The sequence below is a fragment of the Sceloporus occidentalis genome, unplaced genomic scaffold (genome assembly GCF_023333645.1).
Source record: "Sceloporus occidentalis isolate IW3139 unplaced genomic scaffold, rSceOcc1.0.p SCAF_181, whole genome shotgun sequence".
In the NCBI taxonomy this organism is placed as follows: domain Eukaryota; kingdom Metazoa; phylum Chordata; class Lepidosauria; order Squamata; family Phrynosomatidae; genus Sceloporus; species Sceloporus occidentalis.
Genome location: NW_028317161.1, coordinates 907,486 through 921,679, shown reverse-complemented (window position 1 = coordinate 921,679; position 14,194 = coordinate 907,486). Strand labels below are relative to the sequence as shown.

At 40.5% G+C, this 14,194-nt stretch overlaps 1 protein-coding gene across 1 annotated transcript in view; it reads left to right on the top strand.

Annotated features, from left to right (window-relative positions):
* Positions 1-718: 718 nt before the first annotated feature.
* LOC149278767 (gamma-aminobutyric acid receptor subunit rho-2-like) overlaps positions 719-14,194 on the top strand; it is a 38,607-nt gene continuing 25,131 nt past the window's right edge. The window contains exons 1-2 of the mRNA XM_089501746.1: positions 719-834; positions 9,457-9,563. Of these exons, the coding sequence (XP_089357872.1) occupies positions 719-834; positions 9,457-9,563 (223 nt within the window). The remainder of the gene's footprint in view (positions 835-9,456; positions 9,564-14,194) is intronic.

Genomic DNA, 14,194 nt, shown 5'->3' with positions numbered 1-14,194 from the left:
TTAGGCAAAGTCACGTGACAATTGATCCTTAAATCTACTGTTGTAGCCTAGGCCAACATATTAATCTATTTAGAAATATCCCATCATAGAATCCTAAGAACCTAATTAACAAAAGAGTAATCTAAACTTGTCCTGTGTGTATTAAGTTTTTACCTTATTCCTTATACAGTTGTATGCGTTCCCTTTCTGTTAATGTGTTTTGGACAATACTGAATAGTGTGCAGTAGAAAAAAGTAGGCACAATTTGCTAGAATTTCAGTATATAGATAGTTAATACTAATAAACTATCTTTGCACAATCTTCCTTATTAGAAACCAGAGGTAAAATGGAATTGCCTAATTTCATGTCACCAAAATGTCATTTTAAAAATGCAGTAAAAGGAGAATCTAACCCAGATTGTAGATTCACCCAGATGAATCACCCAGAGTGTAATTGCATTGTGAACCACATGCCTGTTATATAAGGGGTTTAGTAAAATCTCTTTCCTAGACCCTAGGGGATATTTTATGAGACACAGCCAACTTCTCTCGGCCCTTGGATATGGCCAGTGCTGTGATCTCAGTGAACACTGTGTCATTTAGAGGCTCAGCCTGCACTCAGATTTGTCTGGCGACTATGCTTGCTGGGACGAACAGCTGATTCGATGTTTGCACCAGTAGAGATTTTCACTGCTGAGAGATACTGCAGAGCAGACCATTTCCTTATTGCTGCACGGACAATGCCTTATTCGTTCAAACTCGTTGTTTTTCTTTTTTGCCTCGTTCTTCTAACAGAGAGTAAGAAGCATAGGCGAAGACGATGGACAAACCCAATGGAAGTGCATAAACAAACCAGGTAATCATCTTCACACCTAGACATACACGTGTATCTTTACGGCTCCAAGTCAGATATAAGCAACGTGCCTTCCTTTACACAACCGGCATAACAACATTTATTTGAATGATTAGAATTTAAGAATGTTGATTATTTAAACATTTAAAAAAAAAAATGTTCTTAGATTTGCATATATTTTTTTAAAACCATGAAAACAAAAGAGAAGTAGGGGTAAGATTAATACGAGTATGTTGATGTTTTTCATAAGTAAATGATTTGTTTTACAGCAAATAACTAAATTAACATGATTTGATATTGAGGTCTGGCACAACTAAAACAGGTTTATAAGTAAAAAAAAAAAATGCTGTATATACTTGAGTATTTAGATACTCCTAGCAACTATAGGTATGACTTATGGCAACAGTGGTCACTGAACCAGGAACTTTTTTTAACTAAGTGTTAACCATGACTATGATTGTAAGCTTTTTTTTTAAGCTTTTCATCATTCTTCCATGGATATCCATGACCCGGCCAATGCATGTAACATATCTCTTGCATATATCTTTTAACAGTGAGCGAGAGGTAAGCACAAATGTAACTCGACTTTTTTTACAGCTTTTGTACACCTTAGCGGATGCTGAAACATGACTGTACCAGATTTACGGGAAATAGAGTTTATACAGGAGCAGACATTCCTCTGCCATTCAGAGGGTTAAATAGGGACAGAAAGCATTGTGTTGTATTTAACATCAACCCTTCAGCTATGGATTATGCTTTAAAAGAAGGCATTCTAAACCTAAGTATAGGCAAGAATTCTCATAGATATTGCTGGACCCCCCCCCCCCCGCAGAGTTGTCAGGGTGTATTTGCATTACAGGGAGACCAGATCTGTTGTTTTATTGGATGTGTCATTTTTACACTTATTAGAACATTATCTTCTTGGCAGCGGTATATTCTTGCCTAGGCTGACTTAGGGGTATATTGGCATAGAAGGGGCAGCAGGTCCGGTGTCAAATTATGTGTGGCAGATCAGTATCTTGGACAATCAGCCTCCCAGTTCAGTGTTCATCTTTGTAATTAGCCCATTTACATTACAGAATTCTGTACATAGCCACGACCATTTCCCTAGGATGCTTCCCCATGCACTGCTGGGTTTACTCGCTAAACTGGAGTTGCCGGAGGAATGAGGTTCCATCTCTCGGAATTTATTACACATTTTCAAGAGCCATCCTTGGCAAATTTCTCTGCAACAGTGGCTGAGTTGGTCTTGTATAATTTGTAGTTCAACCAGTGAGATGGATTTCAAGAAATCTCACCGATTTAATTACAGTGCCACCCAAGCTATTTTTGGTAAGGGTGCTCAATAGGGCTAGGTCTTCTTAATGTAAAGTGAAGTCACCGAGATGAAACTGCAACCAAACTCTCTCCAATTTTTCTCTTTAGTGAATAAAATCTACCATATGAAGCAGAGTTCTGGGACATAACATCATGTCCTAACTCATGGTGCTCAGCAAAGGGGGGACATGCTACATGAAGAATAGATTTCCAAGAAAGAGTAGGTGCTTAAATAAATATAACTGCTCATTGTCTTGCACAAAAAGGAGGCTTATCTTTTAACTTGCCACTAAGCGTGGTTGTTTTAAACATATAAGAGACCCTTTATTAATGACCCTACAGGCAACATATCTTCATAAGCAATATCTATAGCTTTTACACATTATGTATTTAAGATAAATGCAGACTTAAAATGCAAATATGTTCTGTACATATTACATACATTATGCATGCTTCCCAAGTTCCAATTATGGTATAACTATCACAACATAAATACTTAAAATGATATTGTTTATTTATACTGCTGCATGTGATTGATATTATTATACCACCATACAAATCAATTGCTTAATGTTTCTGCAATGCTCGTACATTATATGTTTAGCTTTGTGTCTAGTTATGTCTATGCAGGGCCGGCCCAAGGCAAAATGCCGCCTGGGGCGAATTTTAAAATGCCGCCCCCCCCCTTATCTACCTTTCCTCTCCCTCCGTCCCTGCCGCCCCCCCCCATATTATCTACCCTTCCTCCCCCCTTGTACTTACCTTTCAGCAGTCCTGCGGCGAGTCTCCCTGTTCAGTCTCGGTGCCGGCTTGTAATGCTGAGCGCCGGAAATCTTCCGGCACTCAGCATTACAAGCCGGCACCGAGACCGAACAGGGAGACTCGCCGAAGAGGAGAGAGAGAGAGAGGGGCGCCGAGCGGGTACTGACAGCTTGGTAAGCGAAAACCACTCGGCGCCCCTTTCTCTCTGTTTCGCTTTAGAAAAAAAAAAAAGGGGCTTGGGGCGGCGAAGTGCCGCCCCTTCAAAAGTGCCGCCTGGAGCGGCTGCCCCACTCGGGCCGGCCCTGTGTCTATGCATAAAACACACAAGCAGTCTGTTATCTTTTTCTTCCCCTAAATTTTTCAAGTGAACTAGCAATGACTATATCAGGGTGGTAGGTAAGTAGAACAGCCTCTCAGGAGAAGTGGTAGACGTAATTCACCGAAAGAATTTAAACATGTATGGGATAGGCATATGGCAATCCTGAATCTAAGACAAATGACAGATTAAGGATGATGTCTTTACAGCAGGGAAAATGGGCAGACAAGATGGGCCGGATGGTTCCCACGTTTTTGTGTTTCAATGATTTGCAGCTTTGCCAGTTACATGACTACTTATTTGATGACTTGCCGTGATTGCATATTTCTCTATAGCAATAGTTACTTATTCACCTAGTTTTACTAAATGTCACATACTGTAGCTAGTGACAGTTATTACTCTTTATTCACTTGTGCTTGCAATAACATCATAAAATAAACCATTTACATAATCTGTTGGGAGTCTCTATGTGCCTTATGTTTATGTCATTGTACAAAAATATGTTTTAAGATTATTTGCTAAATCTGATTTTGTCTACAGAAGAAATGTTAGATTGTGCAATATATTAGCCTCCAATTGGCATTTTTTAACCTAAGGATATGCCTCCAGTGCCTGAATCATTGGGTGCACTGGGAAGTGGCACATTATACTCGGGGAGATAGATCTGATGTGGTGGCAGCCCCTTGTCTACCTTACATGTTGTATGCACACATCTTCTCCCCGTGCATGGGTGTTCACACCTGGTGTCTTTTATGCTGTGTCTGTAACTGTTGCTCTATGTGTGCAATCGAGTCTTGACATCATCCTTGCATATGTAGTTTTTCTCCTTCACCCCAGCTTTAAGGTGTCCAGATTTTTAAAATGAAATCCGGGTACTTTTTTTTAATTGGCAAAAAACTATTTTTAAGCATATTTTCTTCAAACTATATATGCAGTGTATTTTATATGTGTTTATCAAGTGATTGTATGATATGTTATTTCTCACATTTTGTCCATGAGACAGGGCCGGATTAAAAGCATCATGAGCCTGGTGCTGAGGATTAAAATAAACAGAATCTTAACTCCTCGGCATCCATGTGTACTGTATAAAGATGACATTAGTGCTCTGCAGATAATATAAGATAGAATCAGCACACTAAAAAAAGTCATATTACATGGGACACCTAAAGTCACAATTTTGTGCCAATAATCTTTTTTACTACAATATGCAGTTTGAAATAGAGTGAATAACACAAAACATTTACTTTTTCTCTCAATGATTTCTGGGCCAAGAAAGTTTTTTGTCCTATGAAGTGACAAATTCAGACACCCAAGCACACACACACCAGGACAGACTCTGCCACACTGACACCCACATCTGGACTGGCTAAACTATAAAAAAAAAAGTATTTTACTCACTGCTTTGTTGGTGACCCCTCCCTTTTGTGTTTTTGCCCGCTTATGTATCGCCCCCAGCCAGCACTATGTGTATTTATGCCCTCAGCCTGCCCCTCACTTTAGTTTTGATTTATGCAATGGCCCCAGCTGCCCCCCTTGTGTATTGATGCTGCCGGCCTAGATAAAATACTGCCCAGGATGTATATTTGACTAGTTGGTTCCTTCCATGAGTCTATACATCCCCCATACTGTAGGGCAGCGTTTTATCTGGGCGGGTCAGCAATATGTAAAAGTTATATGTCCTGGTAAACATGGCCGATGTGGTCACCCTAATGTCCCCACACCCTTGTGTATTGTCCCCAGCTAGCCCCACATTGTATATTTATCTTACCACCCAGCACCCCTTTAGTATTGATTTATGTGATGCCCCCAGCCAGCACTGCCTTGTGAATTAATGCCCCCATACAGTGGCATCGCTACAGGGGGGCAAGGGCTAGGTTAGTCCTTGCCCCCCCTGTTGCCCCCCTGCCGAATTTGGAATAAAGTCGCAATGCGACTTTAAATCCCGTCTTTTTTTTATTTTATTATTATTATTTTTTTTTAATGCGGAGGAGAGAGAGGGTGCGGCCTGCGTAAGTAAGATCGGCAGCCAGGGCAACCGATCTCACGTGGGCCGCACCTCGAGCCTTGCTACTTACCTGTGGGAGGAGTTAAGATTCTGTTTATTTTAAACATCAGCACCAGGCTCATGGGTTTTAAATATACCTTTTAATGATGTGTTTTTATGTGAATTCCAATTGATCTATACCTGCAAAGCTGGGTTTTTGTGTTATTCTGTAGATCCATATCTATATATTTCCATACATTATTTATGTATACCTGCAAATACAGTGTTTGTATGTCTTATTCAGTTGATTAATACCTGCAATGCTGTTTCCATGTATTTATTTGATCTATACCTGCAATGCTACGTTTCATATACTATTGTATACCTGCAAATACAGGATTTGTATGTCTGATTCTGTTTATTTGATATATACCTTCAGTGCTGAGATCACAAGTGAATTTCAGTTGATCTATACATGCAAAGCTTGGTTTGTGTGTTATTGTGTTGATCTATACCTGCTATCGGCAACTGGGGCTAATATTAATATATATGGGCAGCAGGGGCATCAATACACAAGGGGCAAAAACACTAAGGGGGGTATAAACGACAATGCAGTGTGAAAAATCCATCCTGATGTAGACGTCTGTGACGTAGATTGTGTCCTGCTGTTTGTGTGTTTTTGGTTATCGGTGTAGCAGAGCCTGTTCTCGGGTGTGTGTGTATTGGTGTTGGTGTGGCAGAGCCTGTCCTGGTGTGTGTTTGGGTGTTGGTGTGGCAGAGCCTGTCCTGGTGTGTGTGTTCAATTGTCAGTGTGGCAGAGCCTGTCCTGGTGTGTGTGTTCAGTTGTCAGTGTGTCAGAGCCTGTCCTAGGGTGTGTGTTTGGATGTGGGTGTGGCAGAGCCTGTCCTGGTGTGTGTGGGTGTTTGGTTGTCGGTGTGGCAGAGCCTGTCCTGGTGTGTGTTTCTGGGTGTCGGTGTGACAGAGCCTGTGTTGGTGTGTGTGTGTTTGGTCATCTGTTTCCTGGCACTTAACTTACAGTAGGAATTAGCTAATTTATATTTATCCAGAGATAAAATGCCCTCCTGAAGTTGTAGTGACTTCAGGGGACAAAACGTTCAAGGCCCTGAAATCATTTAGTTGAAAAGTTATTTATTGTGTTATAATTTTTATTTCAAGGATTAGTCGCACTCAATTGTGGCTTCAGGCTTCCCATGTTGAATGATCAAGTATTATTTTAGCCCAATAACAAAAGTATAATTCCATAGCACATTACTTTTGGAAATTATGAATGCCCCCCCAGTTTGACTGTGGTATCTTGTGTGCCCCCCCTATATATTGTTTCTAGAGTCGCCACTGCCCCCATACCCTTGCATTTTGCCCCCACTTTAGTATCATGCCTGCTGTGGCACCCAGATTGCATCCACATGAACTGCCCAACACCCAGATTGGAAGTTTAGGACTTGCCATCTGTCACGGAGCTGGATAGTCTGACCGACTACCTCCGCTGACTTGTGCTCCCTTATCGTGGGACAACACACTCTTTCCCCGGTTTCCCAGTCACTAGCCGAGACTCAGTTCCAGGGTTTGGCCAGGGTAAATGTCTGTAGTGGTGGAACTTGGGGGGGGCTGACTTATACAACATATTAGTGTGCACCATGGGGTAGGGGAGAAGAGTCTGACATTAAACTGAAACAATGGCTGTCTCTCCTGGGTTGCAGATCCTGGCTGTCTGCCAGAGATAATTCCCACAGCAAGTGATGAGATAATATACTTCTGGGGGTAGCTGAAAACATGGTGAGACTCAGGAAAAAGTTATAATATACAATATCATCCATGTTGGCAAAGTACAGGGCCAATCCTAAATTAATATGGTAAAGCCTGTTCCAGGGGGAAAATCAGTAGAAACTGACCCCCTGTACCTATACACAGAAGCCTTTACAAGGCCAGGGCCTATAGTCGGTAGGGAGGAAGCTGGCTCTCAGGCCTTTGCAGTGGCCCCAGTGATGGAGGGTTTTATCATACCATCTTTGCCTGCCTGTGGCATCATAGCCTCAAACAGCCTCCCCATTTACCCATCCATGCTATCACACACATATTCATTAATTTACTTATTCACAAACATTCATTCACTCATTAATATACTTATTTACAGATATTCATTCACAGATACTCATTCGTTCCCCCACCCCACAAACTTCTGCAGGGCTGCTGTTACCCTCTGTGTTGCCACACTCTGTGTGAGCACTTCTCTTGTACAGCCCAGGGGAAGCAGGAACAGAGCGGAGTCACGTGACGTGATGTAAATTCACGTGACTCCACTGGGTTCCTGGTTCCCCTGGGTGGATTCAAGAGATTCACACTGTGCGAGCCATGCACGGGTAAGCATCTATTCTATACATATGTAACTCTGATTTTTTTTTATGTGATTTTTCAATTTTACTCACTAACATACTTCCACAAACACGTACACTATACTACTTCCACAAACTAACATACTTACACACACCCTTACCTTTGCTAACTGTCCACAAGCTGGTGTCAGCTCTTTCCTCAGTCCTTGCACAATGTCATATCCTGGCGTTCAGACTTAATGAGACAATGGCCACTGGCCTAGCAGTATACCCAGCCTGGGGGTGTCTGGGCTGGTGTTGGGGGCCCCACTTAATGTTACATCAGTGCCTTGCACTGGCTGCACCCCCTATTGTTCTGCCCCTGCTACCCACTCTGCCCTGATCCTTTGGCCTGTTCTTCCAACTTTTTGATTTGTGGTTCGGTTTGATTTTCAACAGAACTGCTAAGTCCTGAGGGTCACAGTCAGGGGCGGGCTGGGTCGGGGGGCAATTGCCCTCCAGGGCGCCCGAAATCTAATCTAAACGGCCGCTGGGCAAGCCGGATCGGCTATTAAATGAAAAAAAAAATATAATTAAAGCAGCGCCGGCCGGCGGCATCAGCGGCCGTATGCGATGGCCGCCAAGTGATGGGAGCAGCGTGAGGGGTGAAAGCTCCGCCCCCTCGCACTCACCTTTCACCCCTCACGCTGCTCCCATCACTATGCAGCCATCAGATTGTTGGAAATCGAATCTAAACGGCCGCTGGGTGCCGATGCTGCCGGCCGGCGCTACTTTAATACTTTATTTATTTTTAATATGGCAAGCCGATCCGGCATATTAAATAAATAAAAAAAAGGATTAAAGTAGCTCTGGCCGGTGGCATCAGCACCCAGCGGCCGTTTAGATAAGTTTTCCAGCAGTCTGATGGCCGCATAGTGATGGGAGCAACGTGAGGGGTGAAAGGTGAGTGCGAGGGGGCGGAGCCACTTCACTTGACTTGCCCCCCAGGCTTTAGGCTGCCAGCCCTCCCCTGGTCACAGTACCTGGGGGTTAAACCAAATGGCAACATAACTGTTACAGGCAGGAAACCTTCTCTCATAGTTGGGCCCCACCTTTGATGTAGTGTGCATTAAAGGTCTAAATTCAAAAATAGGTTCTCTTAATACTTCAATATAAATTATATAACCAACAAAGACCCAATGAACTATTCACTTCTTAGTTTGTCTTAAATAAACTTGCCAATTATTCAAAAGTGCATACAATCTTACATATGTTACACCTTACATATATGATACTTTAATTACATTTTTTTAATAAAAAATTCCAGTAGATATCATTAAAACTGCCACATTGTTTCTTGAAATGGTTAATATGACATACAGCCTTTTTCAGGTCTTTTTGGGTGATAGGGACACTTTCAAGAGATTTTAATTTATAGAGATACAGTCATAAAATATTAAAAAGGGTACTTAAGATAGTTTAAATATGGAAATACAGAAGGCTCAAAGTTATCACCAGCATTATAAAAGATAAATAAAACTTGTATAAGCCAGGATACATTGATCATATGTATTCAAGGTCATCTATCAGGGTGCATTGGCAATACAGTGTCCAGTTGCTTGGGGCCCAAGGCCAGGACTCAACGTCACTGTTTTCAACTAACCCTCTTCTTCAAACAAGAGCCAAAGTTAAATTAGGTTACCACACTAAACAATGCTGTACTTTCCGGAAAAGCCACCTGATTTTTAGTTAACTAGAAAAGCAATAACATGGGAAAAAAAAAAAGGCAAACAAGTGGTTTTCCCCCTATACCTTACCTGCAGGTATGGCCGACGACACCAGATAGCAAAGACCTACAAAGGCATATATATCCTTTACCAATTAACTAACATTCAAATTTTTTTTATTCTTTGCAGCCATGTGTTGAAAAAACCCCACGACATAACTAAACTCAGAAAGAGTAAAAATGATCAGCTTCTGCGTGTTGATGAGCATGACTTTACAATGAGGCCCGCGTTTGGAGGTAAGATGGAACAATTTCATTTGTATCAAGTACTATAAATACACATTTCTGCTTTGCTAGTATAATATTGTAAATTAAAGAGTCCCCATATAGCTAAAGCTTCATATTTTGTGTAGTGTCCTCTTAATTCACAGAGGCTTGTTTTGTAGGCATGGAGTGTGTCCTAGCAAATGCAAGCATCAAGCCTAAACCTTAATTACTAATAAAAAATCTAATTTTCATATGTAAGATCTCATCATGCCCCAGTTATTTTACTTTTTTGGGTCATAGAATTCAATAACAGATTTGGTAAATATAATAATAAAATTATTCCTTGTATTGTTTAGCATTTTAAATATCTTAAAGCTCCCATATACTTTGCATATTTATCAGAATAGATGTTTTCAGAAAATGCAATAAAAGCTACATTTTGCCTAGTCCTGGCATACATCGCAATTTTACTTTGAGGACTAGAGAATCCTTATGTGTAATTAAGATTTTTTTTTTGGCTACCATACTGACAAAAAATTCCGATCAGAGCGTAAACAATAACAAACCTCCCAACTGTCCCATTTTCAGTGGGATAGTCACACTTTTCAGGCATTGTACTGCTGTTCTGTCGAGCTACCAAATCTTCTTTAATTATGCGGGCAGTGCGGATCATGAGCCAATGAGAAAATCCTCTGATCCTCTGATCTCCCTTGACAGTCCCAAGAAACTATAAAATTGATGGTCTATGCTGCTTCAAACACAGTCCCGCCCTTCCCTTCTAGGTTTGGATACCTGTAAAGTTGGATGATACCCTAGATGAAAGGGGACATAAAAGTACATTCTATGGTATTTGCTAAAGAGATAAAGTTAAACAGCTGACTGTTCCTGTGTTACACTAGGACAGGGGTAGGCAACCTTCGGCATTCCTGATGTTATGGACTACATCTCCAATAATGCTCTTACAGTCATAATGCTGGCAAAGCATCAAGGGAAATGTAGTTCACAACATCTGGAGTGCCGAAGGTCGCCTTCCCCTGCACTAGGATAACTGAGAATGCACACACAGATGTTTGGGCATTCTCTGATGGCTGTGTCAGTCCTTACACCACCAGAAACAATATTAATTGTAAAAAAGGTTCCCAGAGGGTCTATCCAGACCCTCCTAAAACCTTTGATAAACAATCAGCAAAGCAGGGCAATTGAGCCCTGCTTGCTGATCACTCTGTTTCCCCCTTTCTTAATTTTGTCCCCACTGCTGCTGATCACAATCTAAAAAAATGAAATATTTGGAATATGTATATATAGATAGAGAGAGAGAGTAAGTTAATATTTGAGAACACAGCTAATATGTTGATATTAGTGTTACAGTATGTTTATGTATAATACTATAGAATAGTAAATACACGCAAAGAGCACAGAGTTTCAAATCCCTTTAGCTTTGGTTAACTTGGTCAACAGCAAAACACACACAAAATATTTTTTCTTGCATGGTTTTAATGGTGCACGTGTGTAATGAACATCTGGAGCAGTACTGCATGCGTGGGTGTCTTTACAGGGCATCAGGATTAAACAGAGAAGCTTCCTAATGATCATAAGGATTAGTTGAACAAAAACAGCAGGGCATCTTTGTGTGAGTGAACAACAGATGTTTAACCCCAGTGTCTATACAGTGTTTCTGTGTGCTTTGCTGCTATTTGACCTTGATCTCTAGCTACCAAATATTCTCTAATTACATTCCATATAATTATTTTATGTGTGGTGGCTGGGTGCTCACACATTGAGCGGTTCTTTTGGCAACAAAGGGCACTCTAAGTACCAACACAAAATGCCTGATGCATGCACAATTCACCATAGTACTTCCGCTTGAAGTCAATAAGAACAAAACTTAGGGTAGGTAGAAGATGAGTGCACTAAACTTGACCAGAGTCAATCAGATACATCATTTAGATACCTATCTGCTGTTTAGTGGATAAACCTGTATGTGTCAAAGAAACTAAATTAAGAAGGTGTTTTGTACACTTAATGGACTACTTTGGACTCATTTTCCCTCTCACCTACCATCCTCTTCGTGGACATGCTCTGTAGCACTCCCAGCCTATGGGAACAGCAGCAGCAAATCACATGTATTCTAGCTGAACATATATGTTCAGCTAACATACATGTAATTGGCAGCTGTTACTACCGTTTATTGTAATGGAACCTTGGCTCCCATTAAGTTTAGTGGGGATACTACAGGGTATGCGTATTGTTATAACAAATCTAATTGCATGATTGCTTAAACTTTAATAAGTGATGCTTTTCTTGCTGGGCTCCATTCTCCATTAGTAATTTAATATATAGATGTATATATAGATATTAACAAAATGAGTGTTCATTGTTGTGTGGCCAATATAATTGGTGAGTTGATTACATTCTTCCATGTATTCTTGTTGCTGATGGAAGCAAACAAAAGCTCAACATTTCTACTAAAAAATGCACATGCGCAATTATTGCGAGCATGTACTTATGTGCATCCAATGCATTTTGTACTCAGAATAAAACAGCTGCAAACCTGTCAATGCTATTGAGCTTTGCATATAAATACTGCAACGAACACAAGGAGACTCGGGAGACTTAAGATTTATAATAGTAGAATTAGCCATGTTAAGTAAATGTGACTGTTTAAAGACAATTGTGTTTTAGCCCAGGAATACTTTGCACAACTTAATAATTAACCCCTTGAAACACAGGGATTATACGCTATTTTACTTTTGAAGAGGCAGGGGGTTTTCAGCATTTTTGCTATGTCTTTGTTTAATTGTAATTTCCTACTTTCTCATTTATTGCACCCACACAAACCATATATTTTGTCAGGACACCAAGGGCTTTGTTCTAAAACGATTCTGATTGATATATAACTCATCATTTAGTATGACCCCAAAAAGCCGGCAAAAATTGTGAATCTCCCGTTACACTACATCCTAAAGGTTTTCTGTTGGATTGAGATCTGGTGACTGTGGAGGCCCTTGGAGTACAGTGAACTAATTTTCATGTTCAAAACCAGTTTGAGATGATGTGAGCTTTGTGACATGGTGCATTATCCTGGTGGAAGTGTCCATCAGAAGATGGGAACACTCTAGTCATAAAGGGATGGACATGGTCAGCAACAATACTCTAGTAAGCTGTTAAACGATGCTCAAATGGTACTAAGGGGCCCAAAGTGTGCCAAAATGTCCCGCACACCTTTACACCACCACCACCAGCCTGAACCGTTGATACAAGGCGTTGATACAAGGCTTTCATGTGGTTTACGCCAAAGTCTGACCTTGCCATCTGAACGTCGCAGCTGGAATCGAGACTCATCAGACCAGACAACGTTCTTCCAGTATTCCATTGTCCAATTTTGGTTCAACGTGTTGCAAGTTCAGAGATAGTATTCTGCATACCATAACGAGTGGTTATTTGAGTTACTGTTGCCTTTCTGTCATCTCGAACCAGTCTGCCCATTCTCCTCTGACATCAACAATGCATTTCCGTCCACACAACTGCCGCTCACTGGATATTTTCTCTTTTTGGACCATTCTCTGTAAACCCTAGAGATGGTTATGGGTGAAAATCCCAGTAGATCAGCAGCTTCTGAAATACTCAGACCAGCCCGTCTGCCATGCCACGTTCAAAGTCACTTAAATCCCCTTTCTTTCCCATTCTGATGCTCTGTTTGAACTTCAGCAGTCTACATGCCTAAATGCATTGAGTTGCTGCCATGTGATTGGCTGATTAGCTATTTGTGTTAACAAGCAATTGAACAGGTGTACCTAATAAAGGGTATGTTATGAGACCTAAATTGGAACATGTGCATTTCTGTTTTTTAAACGTGGATTTTGTACTGATAGATATGCCGGGAGCATGTCTCATTTGAGCCAGTATTGTGGTTCCATATTTCAATTTAAACCAGGCTAAGGGTATTTGGACATGCTTTATGCATCTATAAGAAATTGTGTTTAGATCAAACTGAGTTTTGACTGATGGATTTACTGGGCCCATGTGTCATTTGAGAATTGGAACATGCATAATTTTGATTTCAAGCCGCAGACTTAATCAGCCACCATCAAATGATAAATAAAATAAAATAAAATCTGGCACTTAACTTAGAGTTGCTAAACTGAAACACTTCCCATCTAAACATACTTTTTTGTATGTCTCACTCACTACCCGCCCACCTACCAAACAGTCTTTATAAATAAAATTAATTTTGTTTCATAAAATACTCCATTCACTAGGAGTGGGCAAACTAAAAACTTAATTTTAATACCCACTAAACAATTATATTAACAAATTAAAATAAAATGAATAAACGTTAAAATTCCCACTAACGAAACCTAGACTGACGAGTCTCAACCCATCCAAATTACTAGCATAAAAACTCTAGCCTTAAAATTTCCCACTCAATAACTGTAAGCCTTACACTAAAATTATCTACTCAGCAAACTTAACACTAAAACTCATTACCAAGTAACCCTAACTACAATGAATACAATTAAATCGATTAAAACATTTTTACAAAATTAACTCTTATGGGTAAAATAAAATCAGTGATGTAAATGCTACAGATATTAACCCTGATCATAAAAAAACTGTGTGGTTTGTGCTCCAGCCCCTCTGTACTGAGGAACTGGGTGGTT